General features: G+C 28.4%; 1 protein-coding gene and 1 long non-coding RNA gene across 3 annotated transcripts in view; one reads left to right on the top strand and one right to left on the bottom strand.

Moving 5' to 3' along the window:
• Window positions 1-1,745: 1,745 nt before the first annotated feature.
• LOC105832982 (tyrosine-protein phosphatase 69D) overlaps window positions 1,746-27,855 on the bottom strand; it is a 44,615-nt gene continuing 18,505 nt past the window's right edge. Inside the window, exons 5-12 of one of the 2 annotated variants that reach the window (XR_004963505.1) lie at window positions 26,756-27,015; window positions 23,466-24,273; window positions 23,149-23,389; window positions 19,792-20,803; window positions 16,762-17,049; window positions 14,842-15,270; window positions 13,466-14,114; window positions 1,746-2,331 (exon numbers count right to left, since the gene is read on the bottom strand). Coding sequence is in view for 1 of the 2 variants with exons in the window: in XM_036287668.1 (XP_036143561.1) it covers window positions 14,034-14,114; window positions 14,842-15,270; window positions 16,762-17,049; window positions 19,792-20,803; window positions 23,149-23,389; window positions 23,466-24,273; window positions 26,756-27,015 (3,119 nt within the window). In the remaining variant the exon portion in view is untranslated. Of the gene's footprint in view, window positions 2,332-8,044; window positions 14,115-14,841; window positions 15,271-16,761; window positions 17,050-19,791; window positions 20,804-23,148; window positions 23,390-23,465; window positions 24,274-26,755; window positions 27,016-27,855 lie in introns of those variants that run through there. The other variant, XM_036287668.1, reaches the window with a different exon arrangement.
• On the top strand, window positions 17,450-19,773 carry LOC118645864. Its single transcript, XR_004963507.1, has 2 exons — window positions 17,450-18,469; window positions 18,581-19,773. It is a non-coding gene; the product is annotated as an uncharacterized LOC118645864 (long non-coding RNA).

Here is a 27,855-nt window from a genome sequence, read left to right as displayed (position 1 = left end):
CATACATATTAAAAGTCATTTTTAGGTTACTAAATCACTTAGTTTTTTTTTTAACATACTAATACTTGAAATATTTCTTGTTTCATAACTTGGAATGTTAATTTTTAAAAAGTATTTTTTCTTCAGTTATTTTTATTTCAAAGTTATAAATTTTTTTATAGAAACGTGCATTTCTGTAATCTCGTCGATTATAATTAATTATAACATTTATATACAATTTTTCTAAAATTTTTTAAAAATCATATAAATATTTTTGTAGAGATGTTAATGTTATGTATGTATAAGAATCTAAAGAATATTTTTATACCTATATAAAAGTAATAAAAAGTAATTTAACATGAAAGACTCAATTGTGCACGCTGAAAGTGTTCTAAAAATAAATGTAGGCAGAGAGTTAACAGTAATAATGTTAAATTAAAATTAATAATAACTATTCATTCAAGTCAATAACATAAAATTTTTTTAACGATATTTTTATTATTTCAAACTTTTTAAATATTGGTTATCTGTAAAATAGAGAATATAGCGTTATTATTATGTAACATAAAGATGAAAATTATTACATAGTTTTTAATACTTAATAATTTGTATGAATTTATATTTTCATTGGTCTTTATTTTAGTTATTATTGTTATTGTTATTTACTTGTAGTAAAACATAAATTAAGTTTATTTTTGTATTTTTGTTGCATATAAATTTTTTAAGTATTTTTATACAATGTAATTAGAAGTACAAATTTTTTTATTTCTAATATATGTATTTTCCAATAAAGTGTTTTTAATAGAAATCTTCGACTGACAAGGAAACTTCGTGAACCCGAAAATTATGATTTTAATGAAACTTGGCATAAATGTAGAGGGAGTAAATACGTGAATTTAGAAATTCTCCGTTTGGGTTAAAAAACGGTTTGAAAGGGTAAAACCACCTTTCAAAGGTAAAGACATTTTTGCCTATTCTCGATATATCTCGTAAACAAAATATCAAAAAATGTTTTAAACAAAAGTTTTACGCATTAACTTACGCATTAACATCAACAATTTAAAAAAAGTTTTAAGCATTAATAACTTCTATATAACTATGCTATTAATTTTAAAAAACTTTTTTTTCAAAAAACAATTTTTTTTTATTTAAATAATTTCTTTCATGTATTTACCCCCTTTACATTTATGCCAAGTTTTATTAAAATTGGAATTTTCGAGTTTGCGAGGTTCTCGAATTAATAAAATTCTTCAGGAAAAATTTGTGCAATATATCACATAAAATTAATACAAAACATTTTCAGCTGAAATACAAATACAATAATAGGTACGAAATGTATGTGTAGTCAAAAATGTTAATACACACGACACGTTGCAAGTATGCATCCAATTGAATATCGTTGTTTGAAATGTCGAATTACATTCATTTTGAGTCGTCTCTTTGATCTTTTCTACAGATCATCATTGCTCTAATATGTTAGTTATTTAACTAAAATAGAATAATAATTTAATTCAAGAAATATATTAAATTTGACTCAAATTTAATTATTTATCAGACTTATACTTATTAATATGAACACATACAGAAGTTAAAAATAATAAGATGTTGAACTACAAAAAATAGTTTAGATTTGTTTCTTTAATATTAACAGTGCATATGACAAGCAAAGTTTTAAAGATATAATATAGTGTCTCTCTCTTGAATGATTATTTTATTAAAACTGCGAAAAGAAAAAAATTTGCTACATATATTCATTAATATGTACATTTTTCTTTTTTAGAAAGGAATTTTTAATTGCAATGAGTTGAAAAACACATTAAGGAAGATTTTTATTGCCTGTTTGAATGACTTAAAATCAGAAATAATTTCTTTGTTCTTTTTCTGTAAGATTTAAGAAAAGGAATTTGTTGACACGCAGTTCGTATGTGTTGGTGATTATAATTTTAAACAGTAAATTATACACGCAAGTATCGAATGGCTCGTAGGGGCGATATTAAATATGTTTCTGAATTGATAAACTATTTCAAACAGATTGTATGAATATCGGGGCAATTATTAAAAGTCAAATTTATTTATTATTCTTCCTCTCACATCTCTATAGGCCTTGTATCGTTTTAATCTTTCACACAATCTTTCACGCACTCGCACCAGTAAAAACTTCACAGTATCAAATTTTATTAAATTACCATTTTGCAAATAACCGAGCGTATTATCCATGTATCGAACTCAGTCGCAGATGGTATACAACTCGCATCATCCTCCCTGGTCATTACAGGTGATCCGCTGGACCTCACATGTCAAAAAACGATCCATCACCTATTTCTTCGGAGCAATTTCCTCTCCCGTTTGTCTCTTAAACGTGAAAAATTTTAAATGCAAAAATAGAGTTACATTTGCTGCGATGACACACAAAGCAAATTTTCTCTTAGAATGTATCTTCTAATCACAGTAGTCGTGAGATAATATGGACTTTGACAAATTTTATTTAAAAATTTTTTTTGAAATTTTGTTATAATAAAATTTAATCAAAACCAAACTATTCTATAATGAAATAGTTTGGATAAACTTTACTAAAATTATAGTAAAATTCTTCAAAAGCCATGCTGTCTCAAAACTGCCATGATTTTGATAGTAAAAAAATCTAAAAAAAGTGACTCTAAAGGAAAACTTTCCATGTATAATCATAAGTTTCTCCGTCTCCGGTTGTCGATTGTACTGTTGTCTCTGGTACAATCGAGGATAAGTGTAACTAGAAAGGGAATCAACATCGTTCACGATTTATCAAAAAGGAATTGCTACCACTGCTACTTCACGATAGCGATTAATAATATGTTTCCCGTATGTATATTCGAATCTTATATCCAAGTAGTTTCCATTCTTTCTCCTCGAATAAGAATCTAAGTTAGCTCGATGAGACATCAATCCCATTATTATTATAGATAAAAGAATATTATTTTGACTATGCTATACAATGAGGGAATGTCATTCAAAGATTTGATATCTCATATCATTCCGTTTGAAAATGCACCGCAAATTTGTAATTCCATGAAAAACGTGGATTTCTAACTAAAGAACAGTTATAAAATTATTGCCACAAATTACTTTTTTTCATTAAGAAGTTTACATATAAAGTTGCTTGATAAGGCATAAATTTAATTACTACTATAAAAAATAAGATATAGAATAAAATTAATCATAACGACGCAGACACGGAAAGAATTTTCTATTAAAATCATAGTGATCGTAAGACAACATAGACATCAAAGAATTTTACTATAGATATTTACTATACATTTAATTAAAAATTTGATAAAATTAGATTAAATTTTATTAAAATTCTAATAAAATTCTTTGCAATGTTCATAGTTTTAAGAGTAAATTGTAAGAGAAAATTCTTTTTTCATGCAATTTATTATGACATAAATTGAATTCTTAATATTAGAGTTCCAACAATTGAATATAAACTATATTCAATTGTTGGAACTAATATTAAGATAAAAACTCATTTATTACAGAATATACATTTTAATTTCTATTATAGAAATAAATCATTTAATAATAAAAAATAAAAGAACAATATAAAAAAAGATGAAAAAAATAACATAAGATTTTTATAATTGTAAGAAAAGTCAAATTAGAAATTTCAGATCGATTTCTTTATCGGTCTCTTTCGATTCGTTTTTCCGCTTAAAGCTATTTTGTGCATTCTAAATTGGAGTACAAAAGCATTTTGCGCATCGTTTAGTGTCTTTCTTACAACTCTCATCAATATAAATTTAATTTTAATCTTAGTCGATTAACATTTTTGCTATCTATAGTTAAGAAGTCGGTCGAATTTCGCGTCTCATCAAAAGATCTCTGGTAGAACGCTTTCTCTCGCTAATTTACACAGAAAGAATTTTCTTTTATTTATCCTCAAAATTGTGATAATTTAAAAAAATTACTATAATTTTACTACGATTACAGTAAATTTTATATGGACCAAAAAATTTTACATACAATTTACGTATGTAAAATTTTAGTAAGTGTTAAACTTAAATTTAAATAAGTTTATTGCAAATTCTTCTCAAAAAGCTCATGTTATCTCATGATAACCGTAATTTTGAAAGTAAGAGAAAATTACCTCTATATGTATCGAAACTAAACGATTCGTCATAAAGAATCGTCTCTTTTCACAGTCGCATTCGATTAGGCGTTCGAACATCACGGATTAACTATAAGAGACTATGAGAGACAAATATGAAACTACGATTAATGGCAGATAAATTTTTCGTCCGCGTGATGTATTGTAATGCTATAACGCAACTTAGCGCAATAAAATATTAGGATATAAAAGATAGTACAAAAGTTTATCTATTTTTAAGATTAAATACATATTCCACATATTTTTCTATGCTTTTACATAATATATCTACTTGTACATATTTGATAAATATCTACAAATTTTGGTATGGCTGTATATTTATTAGTTTTTATGCTATATAAGTTTAAGAGCAAACATATTTTTCAAGTCGGTTAACATAAATTCTCAGAAACCACTGAAGTTACCAAATTTTTCAATTTTGTGTATGTGTATGTGTGTGTGTGTTTTGCGTGAACTAGAGTTCTTACGAGAAATATGAATGTAACTATTTTTTACATATTAAATTTAACTAACAAAGGAAGTGACACTAATTTGATTCTCCATGAAATATGTTGTTAAACACAAAAATCAAAAAGACACGAATTTTTTTATATGTGAAATTTCATGTTTAGGATGTGAAACACCCCTTTGAAAAAAACGATTTTTCCCTTTTGGAGAGAATACCATTGGAAGTATAAGAGATAGAACAAAATTCTTTAAATAAAAGTTGTACGCCCGTGACACTTTCCTTATATAAGTACTGTTCAGCGTGAACGAATTCAATATAATGACAGCAACATGGATAATCATAAAATCATGAAAGTTTTCTTTCCGTTCTTGGTGAATTAAATCTCTCTGTAATTACTTTTCGTGGACGCGATAGACTTAAATGAATACCTGAATGAATATAAGAAACTGCGACAATTCAAGATAGAATTTATCAAGATTCATATCCAAAAACAGAAAAATTGTATAGAATACATTAGGATAGAATGGCGGATACCAATAATGAGAGATCAATTAACCATTTAATAGATATGTTCAATGGGGTATTCATGTCTTCTTTCAGTAAAACTTCTTGGAACGAGACCTATGACGGGTTACACGAAATTTATCAATTCAGAAAAAAATCTGTCGTTAGGTTTGTTAGGTGTATTGTGTAGAACGACACGTGTTAGTAGTAATGTATTAGAGTTCTATATACGAGTTCTGTATACTATACGTCAAAACTGAATCAGTTGTGGTCCGCCACACCATAAAATATAGAGAAATTGTCATTAAATACACATAATCTAAAATTCTATATAAATGTGAGCAACAGTTTTCCAATAATTTATTTTCAATTTAGCTTCCATATGTTTTATATATAGTTTTTGCTGCTTTACCAAATTTTGTTGTTGGCCATGTTATAAACAATTTATAACATACACTAAGGTTTCTGTAAAGTCAATACAGTTATTAGATAATGCATAATTAATTTAAATTTTTAACTAGTTATCCAAATTATCATAAACATTTTTTACACAAATTCTTAAAATAATTTTTATTACGACATACTTATGTATGCGCGTGTTATGTCTTTTAAATAATTAAGTCTTTAAATATGAAGATTGTTACTGCTGTATATTTGCGTGAATATTTGCAGCTAATCTGAAGTCAAACCGTATGGTTCCCATTAAGTTTCTTTCTTGAAACAATTTAGCCGAAAAGAATTTGTAATAAAAGAAAACATTTTTTATCATCAGAAAACTACAATTATTGTTCTATAGTTTTCATACTCTTATTACTAGACACGGTTGAATAATTAATTATTAAAATTAATCCTTTCTCTAAAAATTTAAGTAATTATCCAATCTATTTCTATTCATGGAAGTTTCTCATTGAAGGAAACCTCTATGTAACCAGTCTCATTTGTCTCTTATTAAAAATTACTCATTTTATGTGCGTAAATATTTATATTTTTTATAGATTTGGAGTTTTTGTATTTTTTTTAAAGCTTGACATGCATACACTTTCCTAAACTAAAAAACCTTACAATTATTCTTTTATATGCATTTATTGTAAGTTTATTACAAATTACAATTTTTAAGTTAAATAACTGTTACTTAATTTATGATTAATTTTTGGTAATTAAATTATGCTACATCTTATTTCTTTCCAAATTTAGAAGTATAAACATGATTCTTGAAATATGAAAGTATGTGTTCACGAATTTTTACTATTTTTTACAAAAACTAATAAAAGTGATCGAACGCGAGTTAGGTGTACAAGTGTCGTTGTAATAATAAAGTGCCATTTTTTACATTGTTTCGTAGAAGTAATTTTGTTGAAAAATTGATGTTTGCATTTAAAAACAGCACTATTTTAATAATTTACAATATTTTTATTTAATCTAGTTTACACGATAGTCAATGTTTTTTTTTTAAGACTTGAAGTTGGCAGCTTTAATAGTTTTTATAAATCACATCAATCAATTTTGCCGAAAAATGTTTTATTTATGTAATATAAAAACTAATAAACCTTTAGCCATATTAAAATTCGTAAATATTTACTAAATATGTATAAATAAATGTATGTAAAAAAACAAAACAATACGTACAAGTTTTCTAAAAAAAGGAGAGAGGTGATTCGCGCTTTAGACAAGAATACACAAGAATACATTTAAATGTGTAAATAAAAGGAAACTTTAATTAATGAGTCGCGTGAATAAACGCGCTGTAAAATTATAATAAGAAAGATAAAATATAAATCTTTTAAAAGCGCTAATTGTTATTCATAATTATTATATATTATATATTATATATACAATTATAATTATTATAAATATAATTATATAACTGTTATAATTATACATTACATATATATAATCCTAATCATTATATCACATTATTAATAATTATAATTTATATTATGTAATAAAACACTTGCTTTTGCTGATAAAACTACAGAGATTGTATAAAGTTCAATGGAATTTGCTTCTCATTTTTATTCACGCGACTCTTGTTCTTTTTGCAGTCATTTACGTAACCGTTTGAAAACTTGAAGTAATTGAAATTAAAACAATGCAGAGTAACATTACAGATATTGATAATTAAGAATGAAATTGAATGCCGCGTATAGAGAACACACGTATAACAACGGATATTGCAATAAGAGAAAGCACAAAAAGTATTGTCACACTATTTATCAATACAAATAGTAACAGCGATATAGACGATAATGTAAATTTGTGTGAATTTTTAAATACAGGCGGCTCTATCAACCACAACGTAATCGAAGCGAGCTATTTATACAATAACGACTAACAAATAAATATTTATTTGTCATGTAATAAAATAGAACATATCTATTCAGCATGTTACTTTAATGTTAAAATGAGAGTTCCCCAATGAAAAACACGCAATAACATAAAAATTAGATCCCCAAAAAAATTTAGAGATTCTTTTTTCACATTTTAAGAAAATTGTACAAGAGATAAATCTTGTCTAAAAAAGATTCGTGAAAATAAAAAGCTTCGTAAACACTTTAATTCTAATGCTAATTATCAATTTCATCCTTCCATCTTTATAAAATTTAACAATTAAAATATAATTATTATATAATTCTTAACCCTCCGTTTGAACGTATGGATCTATGGTGTCTGATGTAAAATAACAACTGCTAATGATTTTAAAACCATCTTTCCTCACTAAAAAGATCGGTGATTCGAGAAGTTCCGGAACATTTGGAAAAATAAAAGCAACAATCTCGCGTCAGACTCGTATTTAACTTTTTTTTACAAATAACAATTGTCCTAATTATTAATGAATAATAAAATTTTCCAAAAATGTAAAAAATTATTTTCTAATTTAGTTATTGTCAAAAAATGAAATGTTAAACGACGGAAAGTTAAAAATAAAATTTTTAATAAACAATGAAAGCTTCATGTACAATGTTTCATAATTTTTTTTAGATTTTTAAAAATATGTTAAAATAGAGAAAATAGTATTGAACCTAAGAGATCCACGTATTTAGATTATAAGTATTAAAACATCGTATTCAGGCGGAGAATTAATAACTATATAACAATAATTTTATTTACATAAAATATTTACAATTTTAATAGTAATTTTAAAAATAAAAAATGTGCTATTCCGTGTCTCTCATCAGAGAACTTCTTATCAAAATGGAATGAGACTGATTCCTGCATAAAAAAGAAAAGAAAATAATCGAGACGCGATGCGAATCGTAATTAATCTGATTGTCTTCCGCCTCCTGCAAAAAGTCAGCGCTGTAGTTTGGTAGCATACGTGCTGAAACTTAAACTGACTAGAACTAAAAGAATGTGCGGAGGAAAAACATATAATTCTCTCCTTTCCTCTCTCTTTCTTATAGCTTAATTTATATACAAATTTATTTTTTCTTTCTTTATTTATATGAATTCTATCAATTTTTCTGTGCCATCGTCTTTTCTCGCAGAGCCGATATTTCGAAAAGACGTTATTTAACGAATACACATCAAGTCACGTTTCGTATCTCATATTCATAAAATACTGAAAAAAGTTGTTAATTTAACTTTAATTTTTTAACGATAAATGAATGTTAATTAGTCGACATTTTGGCAAACTCCGTTTACTATAAAAACCTAAGAAATAGATTGTTCCGAGAAATAGATTAATAGTACTATTGCAAAGAATACATCTTGAGTACATCTTGACTTATGAAGAGTACATATTGTATTTGACATATCAAATTTAAGGACAAGATGTATTCTTTGCAATAGTACTATTAATCTATTTCTCGGAACAAATTACTTAAAAGAACACTTGATTGTTCATCATGATATAGGAGTTAAAATGGATAAAGAAAATGACAAAGAAAACACTAATGATCAACAACCAGAATCCAGTTTGCAAATAACAAACAATCAAGGTTTGGCAGCAAGTTCCAATAATTTAGTATGGCAATATTTCACACTCAAAAAACGAATCTTTTGCGAAGTGCAATGTTTGTAATAAACTTTTCAAAGGAAAACAAGTATGTAATTTCGAGATACATCTTCTATCAAAACATCCAAATATAATAAAAGAATTACAACAAAGCATTCAAGAAGAAATGAAACATATCAATTTGTTACAATATTTTGTATTTGACATATCAAATTTAAAGTCAAGATGTAAAATCCGAGAAATAGATTAATAGTACTCTTTGCAATAGTACTATTAATCTATTTCTCGGATTTTTATAATAAACGGAACTTGCTAGAATATCGACTAATTAACATTAATTTATCGTTCATTATTACTGGCGACTATAAGTTTATCTTACTGTTAAATTTTTTAACTTTAATTGATTTTTTTCAGTTCAAGTATTTTATTTCTATATTTAGGTTAAATATATAAATTTTTTCAGTGTGTTGAATCACATCTCTGTGCCCCCACTTAATTTACGAAACATATCTTTCAAATATTTTCTATATTGGATTTTTTTAGGTTGAAAATATTATATTTTGTTCAGCATTTTATTTAAGGGGATTCTATTGTCGCGCTAATTTTTCAGAAAGTTTTTAGGAATTTTTTAGGAAACCATAAATAAATATTTTTTTAAAGTATTTTTATTTTTTATTTAATATTTTTTATCTTTTTATCTATTTATTTAAAAAGTTCATTTGTATTCTGTTTTTTTTACGTTTTCAACCTCTAAAAATATGAAAAACTAATAATTATAAAAGATTATTGATTGATATGGTTAGCTAGATAGCTAATTAAAGATAAGCCTTATTCGGTCGAAACTAGATCTGTTCAATATTTCTTGTGTGATTTTATACATCTTTATAGTCATCAAACTTTCGATCAAATAAATTTTCAATCTTAAAGCACACAGTTCTACTACATTGAATGAGAATAATAATTTCGCAATATTAAATTGATAATCAGTTTAATAATGATGCTTACAAGCATGAGCTTAGCCAAAGAGGAAAAAATTGAAGGATTTAAACCTTTCGAAATTTTAAAATTTATTTTAACACAACATAATAATAAAAAATCGTTCAAATAGCTCTTTTATTGATTCACAGAAACATTGCTGATAATTCTGAAGATATATTAAATCGCTTTAAAAAAAATTATTGCATAATTTTTTAATTATGTAAATTTTATCAAATAATCTTTGCCTTATTTCTATTTTTCTATTCATTTCAGTTTAAAATTGTATTTTTAACAATGTTCTCATATTTAGCTATGTTCTTCATATAGATCTTTCTATGTTCTTTTCTGAATTTTTCAATTTTTTCTGAAAAAATGATCCTAAATATTTTATATATAATAATAACAATATAAAAAAACTACATATTTTACCTTTGTAAATATTTTACCTATACTTTTTTTGAAAAAAAAGTTATAACTTATAGAACATAATATTTTTCTCATTTAAAATCAGAAATAAAGAAACATTATGAAAGTTCTAAAATCTAAGAAAACAATTCATTAACGCAATAAATAACTATTTGTGACAATAGAATTAAAACTTCTTTGAAAAAATAGACACACCCACATTAATAAACTAAAATAAAAAATTAAATTTAAAAAATTAAGTTAAAGATAATTTTAATTCCGATAATAACCATGGATATTCTGATTAAAATGTTTGATTTTTTACTTTTAGTCCACCAAGAGATCTGGAATTATCGATAAATGTAAAGATTAGAAAGATCTGTTATTAATAATAAATTATAAAAAAATATATTTTTTTTACTAAAAAAAATCAATCTTCAAACAAAAACAAATAAAATATAAAAAGTAATTTTAAAATAGTATATTGTGCAACAAGACTTCTTACACTTGTTGCATAACATACTATTACCTACTTTTCTAAGAAAAAAGAAAACAAATTCTGAAAACTTTCTAAAAAATCAGCACGACAAAGTAGAAAACTAATTCTCGTGTTGTCATTCATGAATGGATTATTATGCAATAATCATGCAAAAGAGCACATTACATATACGACAAATTTTCTTCTAAATATAGGAAAAGTAAAAAATGGAAAAAAAGAACGACTTTCTAGCCGTAATGTTTCAATTCACAGTAAAATCTAAACATCGTGCAAATGAATATGCTTTAATCGCGTTTGTGCCGTAAGCATATAACATTACATAATAATTTATGTCTTAAGTAACCTATGTAATTCTACACCATACGTCAAAACTTGTGTGCTTAGGTTTACATCACCTTAAAAAACAAGCTTTGGCGTAGAAGTTACATAGACTTACTTCAAGATGTAAACCAATATGCCACGTTACGTGTTGTGGACTTGTATACTAAGCAACAAAATTAACGCAACAAAAATTTATACCAAAATTTCACTCACCTTCAAATAATCGTATTATCGCGAAATCTTATCGTATTAAAAAGTTTTTTTTTTTTTTCAATTTAAGTTTGAAGTCTCTACTTTAAAGAGCATTTGTCAGATTTTGATTCTTTCCTTTTCCTTCTTTGACATTTCTTTAAAAGTAAGAACGTGTTTTGTGTTCAAAAATTTTCATACTTTGACTCGCTCTACAGGCTGCAATGAATTTTTGTCTTTTCGTTAACTTCATAAGAATTATCGTAAAATATGAACTTTTCCCTACAAGTGAAAAAAAATTGAAGTTTGTATTATTTTTTTTAGCGGAGTTATGATATATAGAAGTTATTTATGCATTTTAGTCTTATGCCTGTTACCGCCAGCATTAGCATTACCCAATGCGCAGCATGAGAAGGTTGCTGGCCAGATTTTGCGCATTGTGTGTGTGTGTGTGTGTGTGTGTGTGTGTGTGTGTGTGTGTGTGTGTGTGTGTGTTGGACGGAAGAAAATATTACATAAAGATAGCAACTGAAGATGGCATTACAACGCATATAGCACGAAATTCTACAGAATGTAATTAAATTCTGCATTCTGCATCTTCAAAAAGTCATTCAAAGATGAAGAAGTAAAACACATGTATTTCTTCCAGGCAATATTTTTTCATTTCGTTCATCCAACATGCCACATACACACATACGCACACGCGCGCGCACGCATACGTGCGCAAAATCTGCAATCTCTTCATAGTGCGCATCGAGAAAGGCTAATGCTGGCAATAGCCATATAAACACATTAAAATGCATAGGTAACTTTGATATATCATAACTACGCAAAAAAAATCGTACAAACTTCAAATTTTTTTTCAATTTGTAGGGAAAAGTATATACTTTATGATAATTCTTATGACGTTTACGAGAAAACTTACTGCACCCCATAAAGCACGTCAAAGTATGAAAATTTTTGAAGATAAAACACGTTCTTATTTTTGAAGAAATGTCAAAAAGGAAAAAGGAGAGGATCAAAATCTGACAAATGCTCTTTAAAGTTAAGACTTCAAGCTTTAAAATGCAAAAAAACTTTCCAATACGATAAGTTTTCGCGAAGTTACGATTATTTGAAGTTAAGTGAAATTTTGGTATAAATTTTTGTTGCGTTAATTTTGTTGCTCAGTATATTTTGAACTAAATAAAACTATCAGTCTTTTCTTCTTTTTAGAAGAGAAACCGCATAATACATAGTAATAATAACACGATATATTATCATGATAATATATTATCAGAGAACATAAAAATATACGCAACGCATAATTGCTATTATTATCGTTATGACAGATCGTAAAGCAGCGATATCTTGCGTCATCGCGGAAGACGCTTCCTTCCGAAGAGATCTCTTCGTAAATAAAGTCTAGCAAACACAAATATAATTGCTATAATATACCATAAATGTAAGTTTTACATCCATTATATAGCAATTATATTCGTAAGCCCAGAACATGCTTATAAAAATGTTAGCGCGCTTTTTTGTCGATCCTTGTTTTATATCTAATGAACAATAAAGATAGAAAAAGCGCACAGATATCTTTATAAGTGTGTTCTGAATGCTTCGAATCAGACCGTCGTAGTTTGCTAATTGCAGGAAACTTAATAAATACCAACTAACAGCAATGTTAATTTCATACTTAGCAATGTAAATGTAATAACAGCATGTAATAATATGTAAATGTAATAACAGTTACATTGTTGAATGTGAAATTATAACATCAATGTTACTATTACTATTAGTTGATTTTTACTGGGTAAAATTACATTTTAGATTATCTTCATCTTGCTGACTTCGAAACAAAACATCCTGTAATAAACACTAGGATAATGCGTATTAATTAAAACCTTGCGGAAATTTCCGCGATCAGTCCTTGAAATGTGCGAATAATTGTAATATCGAGCTCTTCATCACTCAATTTCAATTGCGATTTAAGAATTGCAAAATGATTTGGAATTATAGCCCGCGTATCTATATAGTTGTCAGAAAAATGAATTGCCATACCTATAGAAGTACATTCGTTCCTTCCTGCGCTAGTCTTTCGCTGTACAGCCATACGGAGGATACGAACAAAACCCTCCTTATCCTTATTTGTTCAATGTTGAATATCAAAATTTTTTGTCACTGTAGATACATATTACGCTGCGGCTGAATCATTAGATTATTAATAAAAATAAGGTTCTATGTAACGATTTTATAACGTCACACACTGCACTTTGCGATGTTCTCACGATATTGTAAATCCATGATGAATTAATTTCAAGTTGATCGCCAATCAATTCTCTTTCACACTTAACTTATAGTCAGTACATAATATTTGCAGACATATTATATACAAATAAGTCTTTAAATCCGCGATTGTGTATCGCGATCTGCTTGTCTTCTCGATGACGATGATGATAGTAATGATGATGACATGATTCTTTATCGATGTTTGTTCATCTTTGGTTGGAGTAATGTACGCTTGTTCGAATTTTTATTCAATCTTCGAACACTCATGGAACTTTTTCATGCACATATCCACCCAAACAATTTAATTTAAAACAATTTAGTCTCACTCTTATTTCGAGCATTATGATGGCGTCTCGTCATCCGCCAAATTGTGAAGATCCGAATAATTCACAATGGCACGATGAAGAAATTCATATTGTGCCTGTAACACAAACATTGCACAAAATTATAAATAATTTAATAATTTAAATAAGACTAACAAAATGTTACATTGTGTAAACTTATCAATACTTTTGATCTAATGCAGGTAACATTTATGCTTAGATTACACAGAATCTATCAGTTAATGACAATTAATCTCTAAATAATAAATCCATATTTTATAATCAAATAACCATATTATTTTGAAACCGTCATAACGCCAATACCATGTAGCTCTGTATGCTTGTAGCTTGTCATAGGTATCCTCATTAGTACCGCTTCAACTACCCAAAATAATATTAACCCAACAACATTTATCTAACATTTATTGTCCACTTATAATCACTTTATGATTTTATAGGTTTATAAATACTTGTATCTTATTAAAAAATAGGTAAACATTCCAAAATTAGTATTAATCTCAGAAAACGTAAATCCAAAATCATCACAATAAAACTATTATGCTATTTCAAGGTTATTTAACCTTAATTACACGTTTGTTTCATTCTAAAAACTTCTTAAATACGTTCAACAAGTTGTAAGAATTCAATTACAATAGTTTAGAAAGAAATTTAGAGTAAGTCAAAATCAGGCCGTATTGACACCCTTCCCTCCTTTAACGTTGTACAATCTCATTTCAACATTTAACATTTCAAAAATAAAAATATTCTCAAAACAATAATGTTCTTTTTTTCTATCAATATGTAGAAAATTATGGAAATACTTACAAAAGTGCTAATCATGCCATGTCGCTGAGAGCGCAACTTTTTGGTCGTTGTGAAAATATCTACGCGCTTCTCAGTGCGTAGCTGTTGAACCAGTATGCTAAGCGCTACAAACATGGAACTTCGATCAGATCCGTAGCTGCAATGTACAACCAACGAGCCGCTCGTTTCGGTGTCGTTCGTCAACGTCTGATCTACTAACTCGATGAGACCGCGCGTCACTTCAGGTACTTCACCCTCCACCGTCGGCCAGCCGTGATACTGATACTGCTTCACGACTCCGCTCTCATCAGTCTTCGTATTCAAAATGCAAAACTCACGACGTGTGTAGTACGGACAACTCTCGCTATGGATGTAACGGACCCTTATGTGATCGTAATCAGTCTCATCGTCGGGCCAGTAGCGTGGACACTTTCGCGGGCCTTCGTTCAACTGGAAAACAAACATTATTTCTTAATTTATAATATTTTATATTGTTAATTTATTAATTATTATTTAGTATTATTTAAAATATTAAAATGTTATTTATAATAATTTATATTTATAATATTAACCCTAATCCCTCCAATGTTTTTCTGCAATTTAATCCCTCCAACCAGGGCATTTCATGTCTAACGTTTTTATCATTGTTAATAGTTTCAAAAAAATTAATAAAAATATTTATAATCTCTTTATACCTTCAACTAAAAATCAATGTAAAAATAATTTGGAAATCATTTGTTTAAATATATTTTTATAACAATTATTTGTTGAAAAACGTACATTACCACTTGTTTTCTTTAAAAAATCATAACTCACGAACCAATGGATGAAATTTAAAGTTTGAGGGCGCAAATTAAAGCTAAATGTAATGCAAATAAGAAAAAAATGAGATAGTGGTTAATTAAATAAAAATATTTAACTTTGCGACATCAAATTTAGTACTTTTTAGACGGTACAGTAGAACTTTCAAGTTGCCAAAAACAAATTTCTAAATAACAAAGGACAAATTTGTATTTCTCAAAATTACTTTTAAGAAAAAAGCTCGAAAAAGTAAAAAAAAAACTCAAAACTTTTCTGCCACTCTTTGCACCATTATGTACTTCTGTGCAATGTCAATTTTTTTTTTAAAGACAAAAATATGTAAAATACGTTTAAATTATGCAGAAAAATACTTTTTTTTTTATTTTACTTATCTACACACAACACTAACGTAAACCTTCAATCAGGGTCTTTTAATTCCGCACACAATTGCAATGTCTTGCCATTTTAAGACTAAATGAGCTATGGGTCTAGAATTTCTACCTCAAGTCGTTACTGGTTTTTCGGAACTAATGACTCTTAGAAATGGGGAGGATATTAATGACCCTGGTTGGAGGAATTAAGGTTAATTTTATATATATTATATATTAAATTATACGAATTATGCCATTCTCTCTCTCTCTCTTTGTCTTTCTTGTTTCTAAATACTTTTAGAAACTTTACATGCTCATTTCTTATTATTTAGTATTCTTATTATTAAAATCGGGGACTTTAGCACTTATTTCACCCAATTATATAGAATTTCATGTATTTATTTTGTTATGAAGTAATCTCAAGAATATATACTATATATATATATACATGCTAACAGGAAATTAATATCGTTTGCTTAAGTTACTATTGTATTGATTAAATTATATTAAAGTACCTTTATGTATACAAAGCAATAAGTTCTCAATAAAAAATATATTCCTGAAAAAAATGTATGAAATTGCATACCATGTATAATATGTTAACGCAATATTCATACAATTATATAATTTCTTGCACAAATTAAACAAAATACAAATTAAAAATTAATTTATCGGTCAATTTTCAATTTCAATTGTTTGAATAAAATCAACAAAACAGATATCTTTATTACAGCAAAAAATGAAGAGAAAAATATATAGATATACTTACGTCAGATAACATAACTATTGTAGAAATACATTGTTCCGAAATCATTCGCCAAAAATCTGGTACAGTGATTTCTAATGGATCCTGGGTAATGACAAATGACTCAGAATTATCGTAGCCTTCGATGAACGATGCGTTTATGTATGTTGAGTGTTCTTTTCCCGGAACCGGAGTGAGTATTACGCGATTTCTATCATACGGTATCACCAATTCGCTTCTATTCTTCGATCTATTTTCCTCTCCGCCACCAACAGAAAAGGATTTCCGATCTTCCAATACGGAACTGATTTTCTATAGCAAAAATATGTTATTATTATGTAAATAATTAAGAGAAGTCTTTCGTCTCTCAATAAAATTATTGAAAATTTTAAGAATATAATACGTGTTCACCGAACGTATCACACGTATAGAGTTTATTCTACTTTATTGGATATTGGTTATTTACAAAACGTAGGCACTTTTTTGTAAGTGACTTAAGTCTTTCCAACTGATATACAGAAATAGAACACGTTAAAAAATTCAAAGTAGATTTAAAAATAAAAACGAGACAAGTTGGTAACTAATAATTAATAATTTTGATATGAACAATGTGTGTAGAATAATTTTGGTATATGTGATATTTTTATTTTTAAATCTTAAATACATCAAAACAAAATTAATTAAATTATTTTCACTTTTCATATAATATAAAAGTTTGATCAAATTTTGAGAATACGTTTATGATTAATATATTATATTAAGGCATTTTTTTTTAATTTTAAACCACGTAATTGTCATGAAACTTAAACTATAACTTTCTAAAATAAAAATGTATCAAGCTATAAGAGTCAACACAAGGTCTTTGTAGTTATTTTCTTAAATGTATATTCTTGAATATATATTTTTCTAACAATTAATAAATTAATCCGAGCATTTTGATCCTAGCATTGGATCATCTTCAATGTACGCTAATTTTTAACTCACAAAATTTGAAATAATGATATACATATTAAATCAAATCAAGTTAATAAAAAAACTCACAGATACAATTATTGTATTAAAATTGGAGTGCTAAATTTTATATTTTTCAAATTTAATATTATTTTATACCAGTTTATAAATAGATTTTTAGCACATCCCTGGACTTTCTATTATCATCAATTATATGATGATAAAAGAGTCCAGGGATTCTGTTTTTGAGGAGGTTTTAGTTTTAGAAACTAAAAAATTATAATGTTTGCCCACAAGTTTATTAATTTATTTAAGATATGTATGCGATATATTCTATTAGTGTTTTATTTAACATAAATGCTTAATAACTAAAAATAATTCAACTTCTACGAGTGTTTGCAATTTACATCTAAGGTTAAAAAAAATGACTGTTTCAATCATTCTTCATCATCTGTCATATCCATATCGTATTTCGCCACACAATTAGTTTTGATTTGTATAAAAAAATAATTTTTTCTGACAAATATTTGAATTTTCAACCTCTTGTCACTCAGTAACACAAGAAAAGTATTGTGTATAATTTGGTGAACAAAACTATTTTTCTTTTTAACTCCATATTCCATTTAAAAAATCTGATAAATCAATATTTTATCGGAAAACGGTTATCTTTTTTCTTTCATTTTTGGACAATACGAACCAAACTGAAGTACCTTGCTTATAAGAAAAACGATTACAAAAAAAGAAGCATATTAAGAAAAAACATTCACAAAAGTTGGCTATGGTAAAAAATACAATTTAATAATAGCATTTACCATATTAAATACCTTAAAAAAATATATTAAAACAAGCAAAGGTATTGGATTGAATGTCTTAAAATAACGTTTTGGAATAGGTTTCTTATCATGATTGTGAGGCCACTTGTATAAGACAAACTAAACATCAACTTAAAAACAGCCCAGGAACATATCTGAAATATCAAGAAGAAAAGTGGCTCTCCATTATAATTCAATAGTTATATTCAATCATCGTCTTACAAATACAACAAATTATGTATTCGTCATAAATCAACCATTTCAAGTGAGATGTACAAATTGTTGACAATGAGTTTAACTATAACAAAATACTATTATAATTAAAGTTCATATAAAAAAGTAAAAACATTGTCTAAATAGATACTAAATTTTTATCGGAAACATATTTCCTTGTGCTCAACTAATTGTCTCTAAATTATGTTTCAAGACTTTCTCCGAATTAGGACATTCTTCCCTCTTTTATCTATTTTCTTTGCCCTTTTTTTATTCTATGTACTTTCATCAATTTTAATAATGCCATTGAATCATTCAATATTGTTGTATATTTGTGTTGTATACTTGTGTTGTATAAGAATTTGAATATGATACTATGATTATTAATGTCATTTCTTTCTTTTTACTCCTATAATTTCCCATATCAATTATCTCCAGAATCAATGCATCACTAATTATGAACAATACGGTCATTTTGTCATATATATTATTGAGAATTTTATTGTATTGACATGATTTCAATTAAATTTTAATGCAACAATCGTAATTTGCAAAGAACAGCGTTTAACACAGTCTAAATTAATATGTACATCACCTAAAACTTTGTAAATTAAAAATTGGCATACAACACTGAGAATAATTTAATGCTGGGATGGAAATATTTGTTAATTTTTTGAGAAATATATTTAAAAAAAATAAGTATGAAGACACTGTATATTGGCTCTTTTAGCTTCTCGACATATTATTCGAGTCTTAATTTTCTAAACCGACTTTGTTATTTCAGTTTCTGAAATAATCAAAATCAAATAATGTTAATTCTGTAGCAGATTAAGTATTAGAATTGAGATTAGATTGAAATTTAACAAATCAGAGTAAGTAAATCAATCTAAAGTTTCGAAAACTTTGTTCTTGATCAAATTTCAATCCCAATCGTTAGTCTGATACGGACTATAAGCATCCCAAGACCCAGTCTCGTCTGATACATCTTTATTTTATATGTATGTAAATTTAAACAATTAATTTTATTAATTGTAAATCAATAAAAATTATTTACTATTCCAATTTTGGTCCAACTTACATCGTACTCTTCCTCCATTCTACATTTCTCCTTTCCATTATCCCTCTGTCTCAGTTTGGCAATCATAGATTTAAGCTGCGACGCCGAGATCTCCGTATCACCGTACTGTGCCATCTCCATAAGCGCGCGATAGATGAAAATATATTGTTTGAGCGATTGCACAAGAAAATTACGCATGTGCCGCAGGTCGCACACAGTGTTGAAGATGGACACTTGACCCTCATCGGCTAGCTGTTGCAGCAGCGAGTCCAACGCGACGAGTGTGCCAGTGCGACCTACACCGGCGCTGCAGTGCACCAAGATCGGTCCTTTTTCGAGCGAGTACGCTTCGTTAACGCGTTTGATGAAACGCAGAATCGCATGTGGATGCTCAGGAGCGACGAAGTCCTTCCATACAAGGAAGTGGTATTGCACGATTGTGCGAGTATCACGCTCGCCCAACCGTGTCATCTTCAGCTCGCGCACTACGTAGTCCGAGTAAGCGCGCTCCTTCACGTGCTCCACCGTAATGTCGCCAAAGTTCTTAGTCTCGCGCTTATCCGGCCAGTATTTAGCGCATTTGGTCTTGGAGTATTCCTCGAGATTCGTTAGCATAAGAATTAACTCGAGATGCTGTTCCCAGATCATGCGCCAATAGTCACACACAGTGTTCTCCATTGGTCCCTGAGCACAGATAAACTTCTTGCGCTCCTTGTAACCTAGCACAAAGTTAGCATTGATGTAATCGGAGCCACAAATACCGTCTATCTGAGCCAAACGCACTCTCGTCTGATCGTAACATTTGATATCTGGATAGCGATTTTTGTAAAGATTCTCCTGCGCCTCGGACGCACGCGTCGTTCTGTCCGCGAATCGGTCGGGTAGCAACTCAAACTCGTGTTGAAAACCATAGTCTGAATCTCGATGACGTTCCAAGTAAGCCTGTAGTAGTTCACCTTTGGGTATGGGCGGCATATCCGGTGGACTTGCCGCTACAAGCTGATGCCTGCCTCTCAAACTCCTACAGAGATGTCTACGAAAAAAAAAAGTATCCATTAAACACGGTCTTTAGAAGACTTTTTGATAAAATATCAATGTTGATTATATAAATTGTATGTTGTATTTATACAGAAAAGCCATTATATACTTTTGTTCATGCATTATGCGTGTATATATATATATATATATATATATATATATATATATATATATATATATATGCATGCATAATGCATAAGCATTGCCGCATGTAAACGATAACTTCATGCGTCCCCAGTGACGAACAGCGAATGCGCATTTCCCTGGGCGATCTCTGTCTTACCACACATTATCATTTGACAGTAGATAAGACGAATTCGACTATCTTTATAAATTAATAACTGGTTTAGAAATTATTGCAAAATAGTAAAATTACAAAATAAAGAGCTTTTTCACTCAGATTAGTTCGCATATAAAAATAAAAATTTAAAACACTCTGTACATACGCACGCATATCCACATAAATTTATTATATATATTTTAGTATGTTTCGATAATAACAATAATTTTTGAGAAAAAAGAAAGTACGTTATTACAAAATCTACTATTAAAAAAATTTTTTTTAATGTATTTATTCCGTTATTAAAATCAGAATTAACTTGTAGATTTTTAAATTACATCTACATGTTATTTACATTATGTTTATACACTCACCGGCAAAAAAAAACAGGCCACCTAATTTTTCTCAAATTTTTAAATATCTTTCAATAACGACAACTCCACCAAAAATTATCGTATCGAGATGAACCGAAGCTTAAATTAAAGCTTAAACTTTTCTCTTGGGGAAAAAAAAAACCATATAAACCGTACTTGAGTTATGACAAACATTTTACAAAATGGCGAACGTTGAAGATAGTGCTTAAAAAATGAGAACCAATTTTTTTATGGTTTAAAAATGTATAAGTTTTTAAGCTCATTCATTTCCTAATAAAATCTATCTTTGGAACATTTTTCTACAATTTTTTTAACAACTACATCGTTTTGAAGAAAATGTTACAAAAATGACAACTTTTTCATAATGTGGTCTGCTATAAGTCCGGATATGAATTCTATAGGACATTTATGAGATATCCTAAAACAAAGAGTTAGAAAATATAATGCTCAAACATTAGTAGCATTCCGCAACGCCTTGCAAGAAGAATGGGACAACTTAAGACAAGAAGAAATAAAAAATTTAATTAACAGTATGCCTCAACGAATACAAAAATTGTTAGATGCAAGAGGAGGTAATACATATTATTAAACACATATGCACGCGCGCGCGCGCACGCACACGCACACACACACAAAGGATCAGATTCCTGCTACGGCCACGTCGATCCTGGGTAATGCCAAGAGCAGGATGTACACATGCAGATACTTACAATATTTAAATCCGATCGTTTACTTAAAAAAAAATTTAAACTTTGAAGTTTTTATTCTAATTTCCTTTTTGAAAGTTTTTTCATGACAATTTGTTTATAAATTGCTGATTTTAAATAAAAAGTTGTCGTTTTTATAGCATTTTCTTCAAAACGATGTAACTGTTAAAAAAAATCGTAGAAAAATGTTCCAAAGATTAATTTGTTAGGAAATAAATAAGCTTAAAAAGTGTCGTTTTTGTAACATTTTCTTCAAAACGATGTAGCTGTTAAAAAAATCGTACAAAAATGTTCCAAAGATAGATTTGTTAAGAGATGAATAAGCTTAAAAACTCATACATTTTTAAACCAAGGAGTTGAGTTACACAATTAAAAAAAAATTTGTTTTTTATTTTTTAAGTACTATCTTCAACGTCCATTTTGTAAAATGTTTGTCGTAACTCAATTACGGTTTATATGGTTTTCAAGAGGAAAGTTTAAGCTTTAATTTGAGCTTTGGTTGATCTCGATATAATTTTTGGCGAAGTTGTCGCTATTGAAAAATATTAAAAAATTTTAGAAAAATTAGATGGCCCGTTTTTTTTGCCGATGAGTGTACAAATCTTTTTCATATAAACAATGTCAAGTAGTGTAAATTATTATAAATTAAATAACTTAACGCAGAAAAAGTAATTAAGTTATAAAATTGTTAATATCTGACTTTAGTATTGATAATATTATAATTGATAAAATAAAAATATATAATATTAAAAACATAACTTTTTTCTGTTTCCAATAAAATGTCAATCTTCTATAATCCATGAATTATTTACATAAATATTTAAAACGTGATTTACATAGCTAATATTATGTACACATAATGCAGATTAATATTTTACGCGTAAATCCCTTGTTTAAAATAATTTATGTAATAAAATATATTTGTATATGTAAAGATATTCTATTTCAGAGAGAATACTGCGATTTTTTTACAACTCACCTAAAACTATTGCGCAGTGTTATAACTTCTTCCCTATCTTGCGCACGTTTCGTAAATCTATACAACACACAAAGCGCAATAAATAGAATTGTGAGCGTTAAAATCAGAGCAATAAAGAGCTGTATTATCATTTCTCTGATAGTAATCGCCTCTGTAGCCGTTACAGTGAGAGGATCTACTCCGCCATAGAGAGGACTGAAGTAACTGCTGTAAGCCGGTAGCTGATCTTTCTCACCAAACACTACAAAAAATCAACCATCATCTAATCTATCCAAACTCTTCTAGAAGTATTCTAAATCCATCGACAGTGGACATACCGATAACTTCAATGAAACCAGTGTAGTTCGATGTTCCGTCGAGAAAACCATCGTAAGGTGATAACACGCCAAACTCCCCGGATCCATCTATAGAAGCCTTTTGCAGAGACGCATCATCTCTCTTCCGTCTCTCCAACTTTTCCGTGGCATTAATAATCACAGGTACAGCTGTAGTCGTGTCATCAATTTCCGCGGTGCTAGCGGTGTTCATTGTCGATGCAGTAAACAAGCTAATAGCTATGCTGCTATCACTATTGTTCGCAGTTGTCACAGTCGGCACCGATGTAGTCATTGTCATACTGATAACGGTACTACTCTTGTTACCGGAGGTCGAAGTGGTTGTTGACGGGATTTCCGGTACAAAGTGCAGCAACGGCGGCGCCGGTTTAGGTCGCAGACCGATACATTTGTCACACATGGCACCGCCGTTAAACGACTCGCCGTCACCAAGGAAGATCTCGGTTGACAACTGATCGCTGTCGAATGTTTCGGCAACGTAGGCACCACCGTTAGTTGAGCTGTGTGCGTATTGGTAGGAGTATACTGGAATTTCTTCAGGTGGCGGCAGATCGCTGACCGTTTTGTGCGGCGGCAGTTTTACCAAGTAAACGCGGTAGCAGCAAATCGGACCGTTTCGCTCGGAAATGCGCGGTAAATAAAGTTTGAACAACTGTCTACCTTGACTCTCGATCTTGCGCCAGCTGCGCATGTTCATGTTGTCGCGATCCGGAACCGCGACTGGCGTCGTGCAATTTCCTACAGCGTCTTTGCCAGGAGTGCGAGACCTCGTCACTCCGTGCACTCGAACCTTTAATCAAATATTTGTTTTTAACACAAAAATTCACTCAATATTATTACAAACTTGTATGATATAGATATCAGCTGTTTTCCACTTTTGAAAAACCATTTCTCAACTGCTTAAGTTAAAGGAAATATCGTTGTTTTTTTAATAAAAAGGGCGTTAACTCGAAAGCTGATTGAAAAGGTGTTAACTGGGAAGCCGGTTGAAAAAGATGTTAATTCGCACGCTAAAATGTTTGCTTTATTTTAACTTGACAGCACTGCCAAAATTATTTTGGTTCTATTTGTATGTACATATTAATTTTTCGTTTCAATATGTTTTAAATTAAGCACCAAAATTATTTCCCGTGCATAAAACGTCGGATTGAAAAGAATTAAAAAATATTGACATTTTGCAAAAATCAATTGAATATCTTCGGAATTCTGTCTTTTGAAGATTCAATTCACTTCAAATATTAATTCTCGCATTCAATAGAATTCACTTGACTCCAAACATTCTTCGCATTCAATCGCAATAAAAAACATTCAAATAAATGCAAACCCTTGGATTAAAAAAGATTCACCTCTTCTGCTAATTGTTATCGGATTCAGAAGCATATAAGATTTCATGGTTCTATTCTCAATATCACACTGAAAAGTATTGGCCACAATCCAAGATTTTTGCAAAGCAGAATTCACAATAAAATCTCGTGAATGCGAAATATTTTCAAATAAGACATTTTATGCAGGGTTGGCAGTGCTGCCAACTTAAATTGAAGTGAAAAATTTGAGCGCGCAAGTTAACGCTTTTTTCAATCGGCTTCCTAGTTAACGCCCTTTTCAATCAGCTTTGGAGTTACTTTTTATTCGGAAGCGACGATATTAACAAAGGGCAGATTTATTTGATATGGATAATGATGGGCGGTGTTTTAGGAAGCTTCACAATAAAAAAATAGAAATATGATAAGATAAGCATACTCAGAATTATCTTCAATATGTTATTCTTTCATTCTTGAATTGTTATTCATTTGTACTAAATTTCATAATTTTTCAATAAACAAATTAAAAAATGATGATCATATTAGTTTGTGTATTTCAATAATTCATTATTGAATCCCTTTTGACAAAGTTTCATGTAACCTTCACAAAAGATTATTTTTCTTTCTTCAAGAATTTATTAGAAAATTATGAAATTTAATAACAAATAAGTAATAATTGGAGAGAAAGAATGGCATATATTAAAGATAATTTTAAACATACTCACGTTAACAAATTGACATTTTTCAACTTTAAAGCCTCATAAAATACCTTCAAAGACGCCCACTTTTCATAATACTTTCTCCAAATTTCATAAGAATCGCTCAAGTGATTAAAAAATCAACTTTTTAAAAGTAATAAATATAATAGTTGATTAAAACATCTTGTATATTCTCAAACTATTTTTAAGGAAATTATTTTAATTAAATAAGAAATAATTCACAAAATGTCAATAATAACATTTATAATTATATGTAATTATATCTATTAAAAATAACGGATTTTACACAACACCTCGATGTCAAAATGAGACCCAACTTTGCAAATTTTTTTCTTAAAAAAAAAAAAAAAAAAAAAAAAGATAAGAATATTATCTTTTTCCATTTTAAAGAATATACTTTTCTCTTAATTTGACATTCAAATTTTATAAAAAAATTATATAAAATAGTATCGCTATACAAGTTTTCTTAACCCTTAAAGTACACACTACCTGTATGAGATATAAAGTACACACTGGGTCAAAATGACGCAGCACCACTTTCAATGATTACTGCAACGAGAAAATGAATTATTTTGGACTAAAAAATTAGATACATTTTTTTAACATTCAAAATTAAGGTCCAATTGTTCCAAAAAAATATCAATAAATTTTAATAGTTTAAAAAATCGAAATTTTATTAAAAATACAAAAAATATCTTTTTTACCAAAAATTGGATAACTTTCTTCATTTCCAATATTTTAAGGCAAAAATTTAACCATATACTCTCGAAACAATATACTTTGAAGCAAAATACGCGCAATAATAGTGTACATTCCAAAAAAAAGTATTTATTTGAGTAATCAAACATGTAATTTTTTCGAAAAATTAGCAGTACATTTTTTATAATCTTTAACTTTTCAAATGCTTTATTTCGTGCTTCTATGGGAGATATTGCGACACAATTTTTTTCGGGCCATTTTGGGCCGGTGTACTTTAAGAATTAAATTATGCCATTAAAAACACTGTTATAGGGACTATTTGTTATTCTCATAGAACTCGTCAGAAAGCAAAACGGCACATGCTTTATAAAATCTAAACATAGATCTAGTGCTTGACATAATCGTTTATTGCATTTGAAGAAAATAATGCTTTTCATTAAAAAAATCGCAAAGTTAGACCTCATTTAGGCGTATGCCTTCTTAAATCTGAATTATTAGATTTTATATATATATATATATATATATATATATATATATATATATATATATATACCGTATAATTCGTATTGGGAGGTAACTTATTGTAATGCGTGGTATTCCTCTTATAGACGCTCCAACTTGGCGGTTCAAAACTGTGGATGTCCAAACGTCCCATATCATTTTTAAATCTCGCTACACCATTTAGTTGTATATTATAACGCTGTATAATGCCATTCGGTTTATCTGGGGGCGTCCACGTGATAGACATGAAACTAAAGCTGCTTATATTGTTATAACGACAGATAACGATGAGATTCTTTGGAGGACTTGCCACTAGAAAAAAAAAATATATATATATTAGCATATTTACTAAACGTGAAATAAGCAAATATTCCTCTATTTATGACAGTTATGTTCCGAAACTTTGGATCATAAGTTGAATTCATAAATCAAATTAATCATAAATTAAATAGTATTTATATATCATATAAATAAAATATTTTTAATATAAAATAATTTTTTTGCTAAAAATAATTATAGACCTCTTTAAAAAATAAAAAAATTTCAATTATAATTCTTAAAATAAATATTTAAAATTTAACATTTAATTAACATTTAGTTTAAACACAAATTAATTTTAATAACTGATTGAAAAGTAATATTAATTATTCTTAAAAATATAACTTTAAAACTCTAATTCTTGGAACTAGAAAAAAAAAGAGAATATTGACTGAATATGTAAAAACACAACTGATATTGAATCTGCCTTACTCGGTTATAACTTAGAACTATGCACCAAATAGAAAATTGTCTAATAGAAAATTCTAATAAAAAATTCTATTTGGCACACAATTTAGTGAAAAATATATATAAAATCAGTAAATTAGACAAGTAAATATAAACATAAAGATCCAAGTTATAACTGAGAGAGTAAGGTATATATATTCTATATACAAAAAATTACTTAAACCGGATTTAAAGTTAAATAACATTAATACAAATGGTAACTTAATTTAATATGTAACTTAACCCTCAAACCTTACCTATGGGTCGTTTTCGTCCTGCTTAAATCTACTATCCTTAATTTTTCGAACAACCGCGAAGCTAGCGTCACCAAAGTTGTACCAAAAAAATCTTTGGGAGGGGAGGATCTTCAGTGTATAAGGCCAGCTC

Source organism: Monomorium pharaonis, chromosome 5, assembly GCF_013373865.1.
Source record: "Monomorium pharaonis isolate MP-MQ-018 chromosome 5, ASM1337386v2, whole genome shotgun sequence".
Taxonomy (NCBI): Eukaryota; Metazoa; Arthropoda; class Insecta; order Hymenoptera; family Formicidae; genus Monomorium; species Monomorium pharaonis.
This window is presented reverse-complemented; position numbering and strand designations above follow the sequence as displayed.